Source organism: Vanessa cardui, chromosome 20, assembly GCF_905220365.1.
Source record: "Vanessa cardui chromosome 20, ilVanCard2.1, whole genome shotgun sequence".
NCBI classification, from domain to species: Eukaryota; Metazoa; Arthropoda; class Insecta; order Lepidoptera; family Nymphalidae; genus Vanessa; species Vanessa cardui.
Window position 1 is genome coordinate 5,055,348 of NC_061142.1, and position 18,245 is coordinate 5,073,592.

The window sequence follows — 18,245 nt, forward strand, 5'->3', positions numbered from 1 at the left end:
AGCTCCTTCGTATGAAAACGAATGATAGAAGTACTTTATAAAATAAATACTATTACATGCAAATATAATAACTGCAACAAAGTATAAATTTTCATATTCGACAACATTGTAAAAATTGATCCTAGCGCAATTTGATATCACTAGTAATTTAATATATTTACAATGACCACATGTTTAAATTGAAAGAAACTAATAAGTAATAAAAAAATTACAAGTATGTAATATTTAAAATTATTATTTAGAAAAAGGACTAAGGAGTATAGTAGTAAATGGGAAAAAATACTAATTTACGATATATATATTGATATGTATTACACATAAATGCTGAAGAATTTCATTTATTTTAAAATAGTAAAATTAAACCTCGGCTGTTATAGAATATAAGATATATTTTGATTAATTTATATAATAAAGATTACTAAAAATATTGGCACCACATTATATATAATATTTTGTTGAGACTTGTTACAAAATTGATTACGTACATGGTACTTGCGCCAAATAGGATCAATACTAGCGATAAAATCAAGATTTACATAATCGCATTGCCATAGCTACCGACCGTACATACACCTTGGTCGACGTACAATACAGTTACCTCTGCATTACGGCGACCACGTTTGAAATCAAGGTAAGTGATTAAAATTAAATTTATTCATGTATTATTGTATCATAAAATACATATTCATATAATACACAATGAAAATTAAAAGTTTACGATAAATAAGAATCATTCAAGAGATCTCGTGTGAAAGGTAAGTATCTATATTAATTACACGACTTCATATTGATAAAAAAATATATTTTAAGAATATTTAAATTTACCTTATAGATGAATACCAGAAGTTCACGCGTTTATGCCACTCCTGTACCAAAAATGCCTCCTGGTCTTGTGGAGTTGATGGAAGGACTTGCGAGAGAAGTCCTCAAAAATAATCCAACTGAAGTTTATGAGTTTTGCGCTGAGCACATGCACAAGTTACTACAAATAAGAGATGGACCAAGTAAGTACACATTTCACTATTTATTGTTATTGTACTGATCCAACTTTTTTTTATAATTTTATTTGATAACTCAAATTCTATATAACCGATTATAACTATAAAAATATATTATTAATTGTTGTATTTCACGTTAGCTTGTAGGAATTAAATAAACTGGTCAAAAATATGATTTACAAAGACAGCTGGATTAGAATATACAACTCTCGGAGTGAGCTATATTCACTTGCCTCGTTGGTCTTGTAGCTAACTTATAAAGTTGTACATTAATGACCAAAAAGATGATTCAATATTAGCCTGGATTTAAGAAGGGCTTGGGTTTAGAGACAGTCTCATAGTCCCGAGTCTCGTAGAATTTGAAATTAGTTTTCTCTCATCGCTTCCGCCTTGTCTACTGAACAGGATAAACTTTTATTTGTGCACTCAGTTCTTCATTTAAATATATCTCGAGCATTTGGTAGTCGGCGAAATCATATTTTTTTATAAAGATGCCATTATTTTATAATCTTCCCATTGTTGAATTTTACTCTGCCAATAATAATTAATCAATATTTCATTTTTGGAATCCTTATCACCTATTTTTTTATGAAATAGTTTGGCACATACCCCACCTTATGGTAAATTGTCACCACCGCTATTGATTCACTAATAGACATTAGTGCTTTAAGAATTTTTAATAATTACTTACATCTGCAATGCGCCACCAACCTTAAGAACAAAAGACTACAATATAATGCTTCTTGTCAGTAGAATATATTATAATTTGGTGATACCTACTCAGACTTGCACAAAGCCCTATTAAATAAAACCCTTGTTATTTTAGTAAATTTAATGTAATTTACATTGTAGCAACGAAAGTCACCCTAACGTTACAACAAAAAATCGCGAAAGCTACTACAAAGATAAGGAAGAGAGAAGCTCAGCGACGTGATGAGTTCGATAAAAAAATGCAGCTAATACAACACGTTCAAAATGAACAATACCTAAGCGATAATATGGTGAAGAAAAATGATACCGATGCTGAGCAGTATATTCAAGAAAATATTGTAAAAATTCCACAAAACCATCTCACAGGCAACATCGAACATGAACTCATTGTGGGGGCAAAACAAGTTGATAATGTAATAAATATTCCAACATCCGATTTGATACCAGAAGACAACATTGAACTAAGTAAAGAATCGCAAAACGTTAAGCAATTTAAATCTGATCTTGACAAACCGACCAAAATAGAAGTAGAGTCTTCCGAAATCAAACAAAATGAAGGGACTGATGATAACGGCACTGAAGTAAATTGTTACGAAAATAATGATAATTTGTCAAAATGCTTAGATAGTCAAAATGAACGAAATGTTTCAAAAGATACAACAAATTTCGACGAACAATCTTATTTAAATACCTCTAAGCCTAAAAATATTGAAGACAATGACATTACAGTTGTAGACGTTATCAATGACAACAAAATACATCCCAATATATTGAAAGACAACACTGAACCTGTTGATTGTAAAGAAGCAAATAATGCGTTTAATGAACTTTCAAACTCTAGCACGGTAATAAATATAGCAGAACATAAAGGCTTAAGTGTTAATAATGATAGTATCCCAAAAGATAAACAAGAAGAGGAAGAAAACAGTTACAAGGTAGATACCATAGTAGAAATGACAGAAGGCGAAAACTCAACTTCTATAAACAAAGACATAAGTAACGATATAACAGTCAAAGAAAACGATACAGAAGGAAATAACTATGAAATTACTGAATCAGTTAATAAAGATAATCTAAATGATAAAGTTTCCGATGAACCTACCGAAAGCGAATTAAAAAACAAGTATGGCGAATCACATGGCAATGTTAATAATAGCTCAATGGATTTAGAGACGGCTGCAGTTACCATACAGAAAGTGTTTAGATCATTTCTTTTCAGAAACAAAACTTCTAGTATTGACGATTCCACTAATATTTATATGAATTTGCTGATTGAAGATAAAGAAAAAAAGGTATTTAAATTAATCAACTAATGGAGATAGTTTGAAACTCTCACGCAATCTAAGTTGGCTACAGACAGTTACAATTTTTATTAACAAGCATTTTTCAAATTAGAAAGCTAATATTGTAGTTGCCATTTTTTCAAAGTTATATTAATACATTCGAAAGACTTAAAGATAAAAAATTAACTTATTTTTAAAATGACATGAAAACCGAGTGTTTCTACAGCACGAGCAATATTCAATTATCATATATATGTTAAATTATAAACGGTGTGACTTGTCTGTTGTTTACTTTGATGATTTTTATAGAAATAATATCAATCTTGCAGGATGATGAAGTTGCGTCTAATAACAATGCAATAAAAGATCGAAGGTCCTTAGGAATAAGTAGAATGGATACTGTATTACAAACAGTAAATGAGGAAAAATCCTTATCCTTATCTACTGACGATTCTTCCACTTTATCAAGCGCCGCTACCATAATACAAGCCCATGTAAGAGGTTTTTTAGTCAGAAACAATTTTAATCATAACAAAACAGCATCTAGTACTTCGGGAATTGACTCCGATGCACAATCTATGACTTCCTTAGAAGGTGATGTTGACGGTCGCAAAAACAAAACTGTTTTAAATATACACATTGTCCCAGAAGATGGTCATTATATGAGTAGAGATGAAAGTATGCTCACCTCTATCGATTTGTCTTTAGATGGAAGTCCTCCTAATTCGACTAATTTGCATCCCCTAGGTTATGATAAAAGTGAAAGGCGAAAACAATTAAAAAGAGAAGATGCTATTCAATCAATTTCACCTCCCAGTAACAATAGTGGAAAATTAAGTGAGGATGTAGATTCGGTTAAGGAAGTTTTAATAAATAGTGACAATGATAATTTAAAATGTGAACCTACAAATGACCTTCATCCACTGAATGTCAATGAAGTTCATGCACCAACATACGTATTGAACGATGATAATATTCCAACTATGATAAATGACGTTGGAACAGATGCAATTGAAAACAATAGAGGTAGTTCAGATGATAAAACGAATCAACTAAATTCTCTGTCTCTGAACTCTGATGAAATGGACGTGGTAACTCCGTTTGTTACTATAGATGAAACCGTACCGTCGGATCATGTAGAAAATGACGTAAAATTAATTCATTCCGGCGAATGTCACGATGTGGTTCTACCAACAAAGGTGTCCCGGAATGACACATCTGTCGTCCGTGGTGAGTGAAGACATCTTATTATCAGGTGATAATACTTTCCCTTCTATTAAGGCCAAGGCATGACTGCTTAGTATTAATTATTGTGACAAGTAGTTAGTGGTTGCGTTCTTGAGCCTTTAACGTATTATGTACAACTTAGGAAATATATGTATACATAATATTTTAAATAGAAGCAGGTAGTACTTAAAATAAATTGTAGCTTATATTTATCGATAAAATAGAAGTAATGCTATTCTGGAAAGTCTGCGATATATTTATTCATAGTCGGTTAAAGTTACTCATCAATACCGACTGTAAAAGGTTTATTTATATAATTTTCAACAATAATTAAAAGTTAAAACAAATGATGTCTTGTATGAGATCTAATTCAAACAGTTTACATGTTATAAAAAAATTTGAGTCTCAACCAAAAATATGAAATAATACAAATAGCTTAAAAAATAGCCATATGTATGTTTGTAAAGTACCTCTTGCACATCAATGGCAGACGCAAATTTGCATTCAATTTCTTTCATCAGTTTTTATTATTAATATTATAACCGTGTCATTTCTATGTTATTATAATGGTCCTAACAGGATTCTTATTTTTTATTTTAGCTGTATAGGTAGATAGATTTTTGATAACTTGCATTATTAAAATATTAGTCGTTATAAGTGATATTTTAGAACTTGATGTTTTTTCAATGTAATATAATTAAGGTATTTAAAAACAGTACCTGCTTGAGTAGATAATATTTACAGTAGAAATTATATATTACATATTATTTTTCTCGCTTTTCTAAATAATGTGTTAATATAATATATAAATTTGAATTTATGTGTTATCAACATTTAATCAATTACTTCAAAATATATTTATTACATTTATATTGAAACATTTTTGTAAATGTTTTATTTTTTTATTCTTGACTATACGAATAACAGTTGATATTAAGCTCTAACATTAAAGTTAAAACAAAAACAAGTTAAATGTTAAAGAGTATAATTATACCCAAATGTATGTTTGTTTAATCTTACTCAAAAGTAATTACGTTCTTTTTTTTCCAGAGTTCCAGAATGTGGTGGTGTATTTTTTAGTATGGAATAATTCCTAAATTTGATAACAACTGTAGTACGATTTATTTAATTATCTTAATAATAATAATGTTAATGTTTAAATTAGCACTTATTGTAAAACATTTGACACATTTATTAAAAATTGTAATTTATATCTTATTTTTCATTACGAACCTGATATTTTTATACACTGGTGAAATAAGTTAACCTTTCTCAAAAAAAAAGCACTCATTGCAATATTAGCTTGTTGATGGGAATCGTCTATTAGCGCACCTTCCGTGGATATAATAAACTCGCCTGCCTTACGGCAAAACGACAAAAGGGTATATATCCCCATTTCATTGCTATATACAGTATAATAATAATTAAATATATAAACAAATTAGGTCTACTTTATTATATGCTCCATATTTATTTATTAGTTTCCTTCATTATAAAATCTTACCGTTACAATAAATATCACTCTTAATAATACATTTAATTATAACATATATATGCTGACATTTTGGCCAGCACCTTTTAAGCTTAATGAATCGTTTGCATGCCATCATCTACGCTGTCCCCACTATGGTAATAATGTAGGTCTATTACTATTTTTAATTCTACTTTTGATCTGCATTAATTCCGAGTTTTTCATCGTCATTACGCTTACGTCTTACTAGTGCGTAATCGCAAATGCAGGCTATGTGATAATCTAAGTATTTCAACGATTCACAAATTTTAACTTAATTATAAAGTGTTAATAAAATAATAGTAGCTTTCTAATGCTAATTTGGAAAAATATGAACGAAATATTGAACGAATCAACAATTCTTTTTAATCGTTAATCCAACATCAATAAACAACTATTCATATCAGCTGTTCAAGTGCGAAAACAGGTCACGGAGGTCAAACGTGTCGGCTACGATTGTACCTATACACTAACGCTGGAGGTATTTGTTAGATAACGTACCATTTGGTACATTTAATTATTACTTTTTCTTGTATTTTAATTTCTGAGAAAAATCCAATGCGTGATTTTTAAGCAATTGCTTCGAAGGTATCGCGTTTATTCCACTCAGATGATCCATTGTGGATCGCTGTTGGTGGCACTATAACAGAACTCCATCTGACACGTAGTTATTCTTCGGTTGTAATTCACCATGACCATCTAACATGAGATAGACGACGAAAAAATTGTAAGTGTGTACTCGTTCATATTTAAAACGATATCAAAAATTAAATAAAGGTCAGATAGTAATTTTTAAAGTAAACAAAATATTCAAAATTCAAAACTAAATAATAAGTAATTAAAATACCCTAGTTACAAATCAATACCGGCTGGAATATTATTGATCTGACTTATACATTCATAAGATCACTGGTAAGTTATGACAGTCTATAAAAATAGCAATTAAATGCAGAGGAATTATTTTACCTCCAATGAGCCGTTGTATGCAACTTTTAAGCAGAAGTTTGTAAACATTGATTTAACTTTTTGTTGAAAATAATAAAAAAATTTTGAAGCAGATTGTACAATCTGCCCTGGCCAAACCAATAAAGTGTATTTATCAAATTATTTCCTTTATTTGGTCGTCTACAAATAAATAAAATACATGTACAAGTACAAAATCATATAAGCCCTACGGCGTCATCATGTAATATCGATATGAATATTATATTACATTTACAATACTCATATCCATGTAGTTGGTACTTGTGTAACTACCAAAGTTTCGGAATAGCAATGTTACCAAAATAAGTAGCAAGAAACTCAGCCATAAACAAAATTAAATACAATTCAATTAATCCTAGAGAAAAAAAGCTCTGCGCCAGGCAAACAAAAGAGAAAATATTAAAGAGTTAAAGTAATTAGTATTATTAATATTTACAATAATATTACTCAAAGGACAAATTGACAATTAATCCGAACAATATTTTTGAGAACAACGATTCTATAGTAAGTATATCTGAACATAATTTTGACCATAATGGTCAAGGTTTTTCAAGTAAGTTTATTTATGGACTACGTAAAAAAGAGACATGAGCAACTGGCACGAATATGGTAAGGAGTGCCGAAAGACTTCTTGTTCAGCCATCTAAAAGTATTGGTACATAAATGTTTTTCAAATGCTTATAATATGCAATACTGCAAAAATAGGCTTAACTTTTATCTCGTCTTTGAGAAATGAGTAATGACAAGTTGCTTTATACCATAGACAATAAATTGATGACAACTGACAAGCCACAAAGTGACAGGTATCGCACAACAATAGAAAATGGATGTCTTCCGATAAAATTTAAACAATATTATTATTTTTTTACTTTAGTTTCTATAAAGTAGTTTTGTATATTAGTGATAAATACATCATAATTGGTAGTCACATTTTTATTAAATCCATATAAAATGATTTCACGAAAGGGACAGAAAGCTATAAATGAAGGGGTTGTCGGTAAATATGTGAAAAAAGATACTCCACCAGATTTGCCAAGTAAGTAAATACATAATAACAAATAACTAAACAATTTCTATGAGATGATATATGTGTAAACAATTAAGTAAATACTGCAAAACTTTATGTAATCGTGGTAATCTAAATCATAGTGTCTTATTGGCAATACAGTAATAAATGTTTGGACTACTGGGAACAATAGACGGCCACGCAGCCAGCCTTTCGGGTCCAGTGATACAAGTACACAAAGTATTGAAAATAAATTCGGTAAATCTCAAACAATGAGTGGTCATGCTGGAAAATATACTCCTAGTGAGTCTGTACCTAACTTAGCACACAGGTAAGTTATGTTATTTAAATCTAAGAACTTGTTCCAATCAAGAACCTTAAATAAGAATAACTTAGATTTTCATTTTTTAGATGAATCTTGAGTTACTATAGAAGTGACTATTAGCTATCATATTTAAACACCAAAAAATATTGCAACAAATCACAACTGAATCAAATAAAAAGAAAATATTTAAATATTCCAGATTTGCTGGTTTGTCTACTACTGGTGATACTGCTAGCACTTCCAGCAACTTTAACTCTCAGTTTCACTTAGACACTAACTTGGTATGTTTTGTTTAACAAAATAAATAAGATTAAATGTATGTGTATATCTGTCAAAATTCTATTCACACCTTTTTTTTAGGCATCTCATTCAACATTAAACGAAATTGATGAATCTTTTAGTCGTCAGACCAGTCATAGATATTATCGACAAACTCAACAAGAAGACCCAATATACCAGAACCAACAGCAGGTATCATATGTGTGTTTTTTTCATTCATCATTAAATAGTAGAATAAAAGAATATTATTTTTCATGAAGTATTATCGCCAAATCATTTATAAATATATGTTGTAGGTCTTAGCATAACGACAAAATAATGTGATTAAATTTATCTATATTCAAAAAAATCTGTAAATTAATTACTATGTAATATCATTCAGGTGCAACAGCAAAAACAACAGCAATATAGTTCCAGGGAGTCCAGTATGCCACGAATATCATCAAACTTAAGTCTGACACCTCGACTTCATCCTCCATCTCCACATTCAATTAGACTCCATTGCACAGAATGTAAGTAATCTCAGGTGACATAAATTCATAATATTAGTTTGCAAAATCATTTAATAATGGGCAGCTGAATTGTGATTTATGAAATTAAGTGAATTGATAAACACTAAGTGATTTTTATGTTGTGTAAATTATCGATGTTGACAGCAATTTTAATAATAATATTTTTGTTTGCAGCTTATACAACAGCAAGTCAATCTTCACCAATATATTCCAATTATGTCAATACTCCTGCCCTACCATACCACAATAAAGGTCATGGTGGAAATATAATTTCTTCTAGCCAGGGTTTGTTAATAATCATTTTTATCTAAAGTTATAGTTGCTTCAGTATTCTAGCTATTCTATAATTTTTTCTGTTGTAAAAGACTCTAAACTATAACTTAATGAAATTATCATATTATTGTATATTATCATAACATCACTCATAGGTTCTGAAGAGTGTGAGTTGCCCCTACCGCCTGGCTGGTCAGCAGATCGCACTTTAAGGGGGCGCCGTTATTATATGGATCACAATACTCAGACCACACACTGGACACATCCGCTCGAAAGTGTACCGCGTCCCTGGCACCGTGTGTCCACTCCGCACCATGGAGTCTATTACTTTAAGTAAATAGTATTTCACATAATTTCCTAGAAATATTGTAGTGTTTGTACTTTTTTTGATAGGTTTATATTATAGTAAGTTTATATATATATATTAAGTAACTGACAACCAGGAGAAAACTATATATTATTGGAAATTTAATTTCAGTATTTTTATTGTTTTTACTTATTTGTCTCTAAAACTCTCGATATTACAGTGAAATAACTCATCAGACGACATATGCCCATCCATGTTTAGTGGGAGGGTGCTACTTAGTAAGTCCTTTAGTGCCTACCCTTGTTCCACCTTACCTTCTGGAGGAAATACCACACTGGCTTATAGTTTATTCAAAAGGTAATTAATAAGGCACACATGTAATTCATTTGTTATAATTGTCTATAATTTATTATTTTATAATATTGATTACTGTTTTCTTACAGCTGATCAAGAACTAGACCACAAGTTGAGATGGAATATGTTCCGTTTGAGTGAACTTGATTGTTATTCGGATATGCTGACAAGACTGTATAAACAAGAGCTTCAGCTTATAGTTATGAAATATGAACAATACAGGTAAATTTATTAATAATAAAAATCAAGGTTAACAAAATAACGAATTACACAGTTATCACTTCATCCATCAGTATGTCAATGATGAATCAGCTCTACAGTGTCTCTTGTTTCTTATTTTATGAATTGAATGATTAATAAATTTTATCTAGTGTAATTTTTTAAGCTTGATTGTTCTTGCTACATGCTATTTACATCATAAGAATTGATTGTTCTCTTCCAGATCTGCTTTATTACAAGAACTTGAAAGAAGAAGGCATGCCAAGGCTTGTCATGCACATTCAAATTATTAAGTCAAACATAAATGCCCTAATGAGCTGTGATTTAATATTTAAGATAAAATGTACATAAAGAATTAACTATGAAAATTCTTTTCTCATTAATAAGTGCCTTAATTTTGCCTTATAAACTAAGAACTATGGTAATGGAATTATTTTATTATTTAAAAATATCTTTTAAAATAAATTATTATTATATACATAAATGTTAATCTTTTGCAACTACATTAACAGTTGATACCTTAAGGTATGATACTTATATTTTGAAATAAAACATGTCAATTTCTTACTTATAAAATAATCAACAATAAATAGTCCAGTAAAAATTACATTTATTTAATTATGCTTATTCTACAGTTAATTATTTACCTTATGAAATACATCACAGATTTTTTAAATAAATTATTGACTTAATTCTTCTGTGTCTTCATTATTTGGTTCACTATTTGATCGAACTTCCTCACCCTCAACAATATCATATTCATCAACTTTTGTTAAACCTGCTATTTTGTACACTTTCGCATTCTTAATACCGAGTGTGTTTGCCCACGCACGTGCTAAAAGTTAGATACTCAAGTTAATACCTTACTAATATTTTCAGAGAAAAATAGTTAACTACACAAGGTACTTAATAAATAAGAGGTTACCGGGTGGAATTGCTTTTTCTTCATCAGATTTAAGTCCATGATAATGGGCCCAATCCGCTTTGCCTTGGTATATGTTATATAGAAGTACTCCAAACGCATTCCATGCTATAAATCCATAAGCTAAACTGAGGCGTCTTTTCCAAAGAATGGCAACGTCTTCAGGAATTGGTTTTGTTCTACGTCGAATTATTCTATGCCACCATTTGTGTATCATTTTGCAACGAAAATTATATAATTAAATATTCGTGGGATAAAACAACAAACAAACGTCAAGTCGATAGTGTCAAAACTGACTTTCTTTTTTTTTAACTGTCAATCGTGTTCATAGATATCTGTAAATGCTTTGAATTCTTACTGCAAGCACAACACACAGAGATACCAAAAATAAAAAATATAGTAATGTCATGGTGTCTGTCGTCATCAAAAAATACATAAAAAGCATTTTAAAATATTATGTTTTTATTCAAACTAGAAAACCATTATTGTCATTTATCAAAGATACAGGGCGTTAGGTAAGTAGTATTTAAAATAGTATTTTTCTTACTTTAAAGATGTTAATCAACTTGATATTGGTTCGTTTATAAATTATTACATAAATCTAATATTATTGTTTATAATATCGTTAATTCAATCATAAATTTAAAGTATAGATAGTTGGTAATTAAATTACATTATTCTCTACTCCGTCTTCCTTTTTTTATTTTGCTAATAATATAGGGACACCTGATGGCAAATGATCACTACCATTCCTTACATCGCCAATGCTCCACCAACTTTGGGAGTTCCCATAGTTTATTATTTATACATGTAATAAATTTAAAAATATTTTTATTAAAATTATAATTACATATTATATACATAAATGGTAATCTTTGCAACAAAAAACATGAATAGTTCATACCTTAGGTATGATATATTAATAATAATAGTTGAAACGTCGGTCGATCTTTCTTGAAGGAACTTATGCCCCTCACTTATGTGTCTTTTATTAAACTACCTCACATGTTCTTCGAAAGAACATGATACGGATAGGGAACGAAAATAAAAATTATTGCAGTTTAGTGGTAGAATATTTGATTGGTAGCTGGTACATTCTAGATCATTAAAAGCACCATCAAGTAGACTAGTTGCTAGACATAATGCCGCAACGGCAAATACCGAGGTCCTTTATTCAAATCGGCGGGTCAGGGCGATTAACAGTTATTGCATTTTTTCGCGGAAAAATTATCAGTAGCAGGACGGTGTCTGCCTACACTTCCATGCCTCAGAAAGCGCAAAAATAAATTGGTGTCAGATTTACCTTCCCATCATGCCTATCTATCTCCATGTTTAAGCACAAATATAATCTGTATAAAGCATTTTTATATATTATTTACGAAAAATAAGATCGATTAAATTAACATTCGTGACAAGGTTGTATAAAAATATTGGAAGGTCAATTCGTTGTATACATTCTACACTGTTATGACGAATCTGTGCAGCAAAGTACCTTGTACCATCCAGAGATAGTCACCGTAGGACTCTTACAGATATAAATAATTAAATATCGAAATAAAAACATAATAATTAGAATTATTACTTATTATTATAATTATTACTTTAGAATATAAAATAGACTAGAACAGACTAGACAACCCACCCGGCTACGCCCCGTGCAATGCTGATCCTAAATGTACTACAAAATTTGTTTATTTACGACATCACATTAGAAACTTTTAAAATTATCAGGGTTTCTCTACTATATTGTGCATGTATTATACATATAAACCATCCTCTTGAATCAATCTATCTATTAATAAAAACCGTATCAAAATCCACTGTGTAATTTTAAAGACATAAGCATACATAGAGACAGACAGAGGTGAGTGGCTTTGTTTAATACTGTGTAATAATAATTATTACACTCAAACATGTTACAATGCACGTTTATTCAAAAAATTTATGCAAGTACATATACCTAAAATAGTATAGGTATACAGTTACAAATTTTGCAATAAGGATCTTGAGTGATTAAGTAATCAAAACCGAAGATTATTTGATAAAAAAGATACACAAATATTTATTTAGCAGTCGGTCATATGTGTACTATCACAAATTTCTTCGCGAAAGCGTTAAAGTCAAGTTTGGAACCTTATAGAAGGTCGAGGCGACTACCGACATTGCTTTGTTTACGTTCAATTGGATAACACTGTTTCAGAAAGTGAATAATTTTTATTGAAATGGGAAAGTCTGGAAAAAAGTGCGTTTAAACGAAAGTTTTTTAATCTATCGAATGAAAAATCGGTCGTAATTTTTCGTTCGAGTTTATTAATTTTTACTTTATCTAAAAAAATCTTTATTTATTCAAACTTGAAGCTTATCTTCTCTATTTCTCTAATAAAAATATAAAATATTAAATTTTTTAGGATTAAATCCGATAAAATAAATACACTACGAAAACAATACGATGCTTTCCTCGAGGATGACAGAAAGCGAAGGGATCGGAATGAATATATTTTGGGACGTCTTGAAGAAATGCGCTCACCTACAGCTCTTGTCAAAATATATCATAAGGTAATTCGTGTTTTAAGATTTTAAAAATGATAATAATAATAATGATGATGATGTTTTTCCCCTACCGACTGACCGATTTTACTCACAATGGCCAATCACAAGGGCATATCGTCCACTATGCAGGACATACTTCCTTGCCCTTATTATCCGATAAGACGACAAATCCGGTACAATCCGAAAGAGTTTTGGTCCAAAGGAGTAACAGCTTTACGATTTTTCCGCAGCAAATATACACACGCAAGCAAGGAGTGTTCATATTTCTTACATAAAGATTTCTACTTTTTATGTAGGTAACCCAATCACATTTGATCCTAGGGGTCCCGGGATCTGCAACTTTATATTAGGCCGACAAGGTAGACATGATAATACAAAGTTTGTAACCATAATAATACAATTATTTTTTTAGGAAAACTCCCACATAAAAGACAATTGCTTTTCTAGTCGAAGAATTTCAGACTACTTAAACAATCCATCAAGAATAGAAACTACAAGCAGAACAACACCATCGGATTGTCTAAGTAATCAACTCGAATCATCTATATTAAAGGAAATTAGCAAAAATTACATACTTATTCCGAAACTACAACCGTGCCTTTCAAATTCCTATATTAACCCTCTTACTGAAAATGATGACACCGATTGGAAAAGCAAGTACAATATTTTAAATGAACTAAAGAAAAATGAAAAAGAATCTGTACCAGATAAAGTGGATAATTTTATTTTGGAAGAAAGTCATAAACCTTCTTTATTTTCTGAAGAAAAAGACAAGCAAGAACAAAACAAAATAAGCGATGACGTAACTATAACTGATACATTTAATGCGCCAACATACGAATTTAATTCAAATAAATCAAATTCTAACATTTTTGACAAAGACCTCATCGATGGAAGTACAAAAGACTATAAATTTCATGATAAGCCGGACGATACTATTCCACAAATCGAATTACCCAAAAAACATATCACGCATAACATAGAATCTTCCAAAAATGGTCAATGTTCTCCAGCTAACGATAATATACCCAAAACTGAAGTTTCACAAAAACTGTTTACTGAGCCTAATTCTCAAATAAGTACAAACATCGCGGTTAACATTGGAAATAACGACATTTCTCAAGAAACAACAAATATGGAAATGAACAAATCGGAAAATCAATGGGATGGAAAAGGCGATGAACAACCTAATGAATCGTTAGCGGCAAATCAATCAGAACATCAAAACCAAGAATTCAAAGAAGAAATTTCAGATACTGAAAAAATAGAAACTCGAAATTTCACTGAGAACGATATTAATTATTCAGGTGAGTTTCAAGAAAGGTCTAAAGATTATGTTGAAAATGAGTCAGCAATCAATAATATTCAAAACCAATATTCAGATGAAGCTCGTATGAATAGTGACCAAAATACGAATGCAGAGATAAATGAACTGGAAAAAGAACAAAACGAAATGTTTTACACAGAAAATTCGGACAAATATGATGAAAGTAATGTAGAAACTGTCGGAAATGCTATAGAAAATGAAAATTATACAAATGATCAATATCCTTACTATGATGAATCACAGCAAGAACAGCCATACACAACTGAAATTAACGAACATGAAGAATCGACAGAGCGCTATGATCCAAACTACGAACAACAGTATGCGGAAAATTATGAAAATGTTCCTCAGTATGATGATCAACAATATGAAGTTGATAATTCTTATGAAGCCCAGCAAGTCCCAGTAGATTCAACAATAAATTATGAAGAAGTACCACCAAGCAATGTTGATAATTTTGAACCTTTACCAACAGAGCATAATATGGATATATCTTATCAGAATCAAGAAGCCACTGGATACAATTTAGAAAATGAGAATTATGTATCTCAACAATATGATACGAATGAACATCAGCAATATGAAAAAACAGTTATAAATGATCAACAATATGCAATTGACCAAGAATACAATCAAATGAATACTGAACAAGACACTGTTAAGGAATTGGAAGAGGTGCTAGATACAGAAGATGGCTATATTAATAATGAAACTACAACCTTAAATGATAACACTGAAGAAGCTACTGTAACAAATGTCTCATCTATTAAAAATGAATCCAGTTTAAAGGTGACATAAAAAACTGATTTATGAAAAAAAGCCATTGTAACATTAAATAAGAATTTGTTTATTTATAGTTATATCAAAATTGTTTTGATTAATAATTATAAAGTGATCTAATAGAAATCCAAATTTTCATTGTTGTATCCAATGTCATCAATAAAACAAATATAAATATTTAAGCTATTTTATTTATGTAAATTATCTGCCATTGAATAATAATATAAATTATATACTTCTATGTAGGTAGTGGCAGGTTTTCTAAGACAGAGGCCTGTTCTGGAATGAGAGCTTCAAAGGGCTTCTTCCAGTGATCTTTAACCCAGGGTAATCTCTCTAGGCCTGTGGCCCAGTGGTGAATTCTGCACCTCACATTTACTTCTTCTTTATTATTAATCTGAAAATTATGTTTTGGTATAGTTAAAAGTTAAAGTTTTCACAGTGTAGTGAATTTTCGAAGTTTCAGCTAGTGTAGCATGCAGAAATTGTAAGTAGAGCTTCGTGCAAGCGATTGCAATTGGCGATTGAAAATTGAAAACATGAATAATATTATATTCAGAATAATTATGTTTTCTTCAATGATAATGAGGTATTCAGGAGAGATCTTATGGAGCTCAACTATTGTTGTTGTTATTATAATTGTATGTGCATAGTGATAACTTCAAGAGAGTAGCTATTTGTAAAACTACACGAAATAATTTACATAATCGGCAATCATTTTTAATTCATAACTATTGGAACCTGGTTTAATAAACATTTATTATCCATATCCAGATCCAAAATAACATAACCATAGTATCCGTAGTGTACTGGTGGAAAAAAATATTAACTATTATATGTAATTCTTTTTATTTTTCAGTTATACATTAAAAGCATTGTTAGTGGATTTGAGAATGTTTTTGGAAAAAAGTGCCTGATCTTCTTTTTTAACTTAATTTACTTTTGTCTTTATTAAACAATGCTAAAAATAAAACCTCTGTTTAGCCTAGTTAAGCTTATTGCTCAAGAGATTTGTATTGTATTTATTTTCAGTATAGCTCCTGAATGTGCACAGACACTTATTAATTCTTTCATCTTATTCTTAATATCTAATAAGATACAGGACTCTGATTTAATAACAACACAACAAATTAATTTAAATCCAGATTCATTTGTTGCATTATTTTTATTGTATAGTAACTAAGCAGATGTTATATTTTTCTTAACTTAGCTTAAATCAATAACAAGAATATCGAACATAAATCAACTTACTTTAACAGTCACATAAAATTCTTTCTCCTGTAAAGATAGGTCTGGCCCAGATATTGTGACAGGTGGCATTATTATAGCATGTTCTGGCACAACATAGCATGCTTTTCGGAAACTTGCCCTAACATGCCAGGGTTGTAATGTCCAAGGCTCTGTTTTACTCATTATTATTTGTAAAACAAGACGTGATAAGCAGCCCATTGTCTAAATGAAAAAAAATTATTTATTTGATAGTCACAAATATTTCTAATATTAGCTATATTAAAAAACAATATTATTGGTAGGTGGTGTAGTCAACGAAATTGTAGTCTATTAAACCATCTCATTTAAAGCCTTAAGGTTAAAAAACTAAGTATTATATAGTGTTTGAACTCACCCTCTGAACATATGGGGAACTGTATTTAGATGTCACCTTTGGTTTACTTTCATCAACTTTATATTTTTCCAAATTTTCGGGATTAGCATATACCGCTAGACCAGGCAGTAGGTAATCTCTATAAGCTATTGTGGGCCGTAGTGTGAGCACATCTCCTTGATTACCCACACCTAAAAAATAATTTAGCAGTTTTACCCAGTCGTATACTAAGACTACACAATGCATGTATATACAAAAGCATTTTTACCATCTACAAATTGATTCAAAATTATTTTTAAATCTGGCTTCTTCGTTACACTGGTGTCCTCTATTAAATCATATACAAAATGCCTGGCTCGTAGTTTTGATGGTTTACCACCTTTCTTATGTAATGGAGGTGGCCATTTCCTTTTTAATACAAATGTGTTCTGTAACATTATTAAATTTTATTACAAGAGTAGGAATTAGCTCGGACACAACTTCCTGTAAAGCAGTATGATGTAGTCTTTATTTTAAAACAGGAAACTAAACGAAGTAACAAACAATTATTTATCATAGGATTCGTTCAACGCGTTACTTAATACATAGTGATAATATATAAGTAATTGAGTAATTTTTTTATTGCCGATTTCCATGTACAAATTTCTCTCAGTAACAAAAAAGAAATACCCGTGTCTGCTGATGTAGTAAATTTGGACCTGTGGCTATGGTTTTAGATAACGCTAGTCGTAAACCAAACATACTGCGTTATTATTGTTTTTTGTTGTAAACTAATAACATCTAAATATTAATTTAAGAACATTTAGGTCCTTAATAAATTAGGTTATAAATAAACTTCAAAGTTATTAGGATTTAGGGTACTATTTTGAAGTTTATAGATGCAGAGTTGTCACATTTTTAAACAGTTTCATTTCTAATTAAGCATAATTATTATAAAATATAATTCCTTTAAAATTCGTATAACAACTATTTTAAAATTATTTAAATGAAGGTTATTTAAATAAGGAAAATTATTTCATGTTTATATACCCAATGATATATGTTTTATAAATAAATATACAGACTTTATTATAGT

The 18,245-nt window shown here is 30.1% G+C and overlaps 5 protein-coding genes across 7 annotated transcripts; 3 read left to right on the forward strand and 2 right to left on the reverse strand.

Annotated features, from left to right (window-relative positions):
* The first annotated feature begins 407 nt into the window (after positions 1-407).
* LOC124538550 lies at positions 408-4,612 on the forward strand. The gene is made up of 3 exons (XM_047115637.1): positions 408-1,004; positions 1,851-3,001; positions 3,322-4,612. Exons 1-3 carry the CDS (start codon positions 833-835, stop codon positions 4,228-4,230), a joined length of 2,232 nt encoding a protein of 743 aa, XP_046971593.1. The 5' UTR covers positions 408-832; the 3' UTR covers positions 4,231-4,612.
* Positions 4,613-6,991: 2,379 nt separating this feature from the next.
* LOC124538447 (scaffold protein salvador) lies at positions 6,992-10,287 on the forward strand. Of its 2 annotated transcripts, none has more exons than XM_047115516.1 (10): positions 6,992-7,749; positions 7,882-8,050; positions 8,244-8,325; positions 8,405-8,524; positions 8,706-8,835; positions 9,010-9,120; positions 9,264-9,441; positions 9,636-9,772; positions 9,859-9,991; positions 10,212-10,287. In XM_047115516.1, the coding sequence occupies exons 1-10, from the start codon at positions 7,665-7,667 to the stop codon at positions 10,279-10,281; spliced, it is 1,215 nt and encodes a 404-aa protein (XP_046971472.1). In that variant the 5' UTR covers positions 6,992-7,664; the 3' UTR covers positions 10,282-10,287. The 2 variants fall into 2 exon arrangements, with proteins under 2 accessions (XP_046971472.1, XP_046971473.1); XM_047115517.1 differs by having other exon boundaries at positions 7,243-7,749; positions 8,405-8,515.
* Positions 10,288-10,578: 291 nt separating this feature from the next.
* On the reverse strand, positions 10,579-11,208 carry LOC124538448. The gene is made up of 2 exons (XM_047115519.1): positions 10,914-11,208; positions 10,579-10,823 (listed from the first exon to the last, which is right to left on the reverse strand). Exons 1-2 carry the CDS (start codon positions 11,125-11,127, stop codon positions 10,669-10,671), a joined length of 369 nt encoding a protein of 122 aa, XP_046971475.1. The 5' UTR covers positions 11,128-11,208; the 3' UTR covers positions 10,579-10,668.
* Positions 11,209-11,326: 118 nt separating this feature from the next.
* LOC124538567 (protein PFC0760c-like) lies at positions 11,327-15,828 on the forward strand. Of its 2 annotated transcripts, none has more exons than XM_047115658.1 (3): positions 11,327-11,425; positions 13,319-13,466; positions 13,873-15,828. In XM_047115658.1, the coding sequence occupies exons 1-3, from the start codon at positions 11,367-11,369 to the stop codon at positions 15,583-15,585; spliced, it is 1,920 nt and encodes a 639-aa protein (XP_046971614.1). In that variant the 5' UTR covers positions 11,327-11,366; the 3' UTR covers positions 15,586-15,828. The 2 variants fall into 2 exon arrangements, with proteins under 2 accessions (XP_046971614.1, XP_046971615.1); XM_047115659.1 differs by lacking the exon at positions 11,327-11,425 and adding an exon at positions 13,074-13,152.
* On the reverse strand, positions 15,741-18,063 carry LOC124538568 (39S ribosomal protein L9, mitochondrial). The gene is made up of 5 exons (XM_047115660.1): positions 17,840-18,063; positions 17,439-17,598; positions 17,192-17,361; positions 16,819-17,019; positions 15,741-15,964 (listed from the first exon to the last, which is right to left on the reverse strand). Exons 1-5 carry the CDS (start codon positions 17,909-17,911, stop codon positions 15,806-15,808), a joined length of 762 nt encoding a protein of 253 aa, XP_046971616.1. The 5' UTR covers positions 17,912-18,063; the 3' UTR covers positions 15,741-15,805.
* Positions 18,064-18,245: the final 182 nt, after the last annotated feature.

Bases quoted from the DNA above. Each gene is read 5' to 3' on its own strand.
- LOC124538550 (XM_047115637.1), top strand. From the start codon at position 833: ATGAATACCAGAAGTTCACGCGTTTATGCCACTCCTGTACCAAAAATG. The intron at 1,005-1,850 runs GTAAGTACACAT...TTTACATTGTAG, and splicing joins ACAAATAAGAGATGGACCAA to CAACGAAAGTCACCCTAACG. The intron at 3,002-3,321 runs GTATTTAAATTA...TCAATCTTGCAG, and splicing joins TTGAAGATAAAGAAAAAAAG to GATGATGAAGTTGCGTCTAA.
- LOC124538447 (XM_047115516.1), top strand. From the start codon at position 7,665: ATGATTTCACGAAAGGGACAGAAAGCTATAAATGAAGGGGTTGTCGGT. The intron at 8,525-8,705 runs GTGTGTTTTTTT...AATATCATTCAG, and splicing joins ACCAACAGCAGGTATCATAT to GTGCAACAGCAAAAACAACA. The intron at 9,773-9,858 runs GTAATTAATAAG...GTTTTCTTACAG, and splicing joins GCTTATAGTTTATTCAAAAG to CTGATCAAGAACTAGACCAC.
- LOC124538448 (XM_047115519.1), bottom strand. From the start codon at position 11,127: ATGATACACAAATGGTGGCATAGAATAATTCGACGTAGAACAAAACCA. The intron at 10,824-10,913 runs GTAACCTCTTAT...TCTAACTTTTAG, and splicing joins AGAAAAAGCAATTCCACCCG to CACGTGCGTGGGCAAACACA.
- LOC124538567 (XM_047115658.1), top strand. From the start codon at position 11,367: ATGTTTTTATTCAAACTAGAAAACCATTATTGTCATTTATCAAAGATA. The intron at 11,426-13,318 runs GTAAGTAGTATT...TAAATTTTTTAG, and splicing joins TCAAAGATACAGGGCGTTAG to GATTAAATCCGATAAAATAA. The intron at 13,467-13,872 runs GTAATTCGTGTT...TTATTTTTTTAG, and splicing joins TTGTCAAAATATATCATAAG to GAAAACTCCCACATAAAAGA.
- LOC124538568 (XM_047115660.1), bottom strand. From the start codon at position 17,911: ATGTTTGGTTTACGACTAGCGTTATCTAAAACCATAGCCACAGGTCCA. The intron at 17,599-17,839 runs GTATTTCTTTTT...ATAATGTTACAG, and splicing joins TACTACATCAGCAGACACGG to AACACATTTGTATTAAAAAG. The intron at 15,965-16,818 runs GTAAGTTGATTT...CATAATTTTCAG, and splicing joins AATTTTATGTGACTGTTAAA to ATTAATAATAAAGAAGAAGT.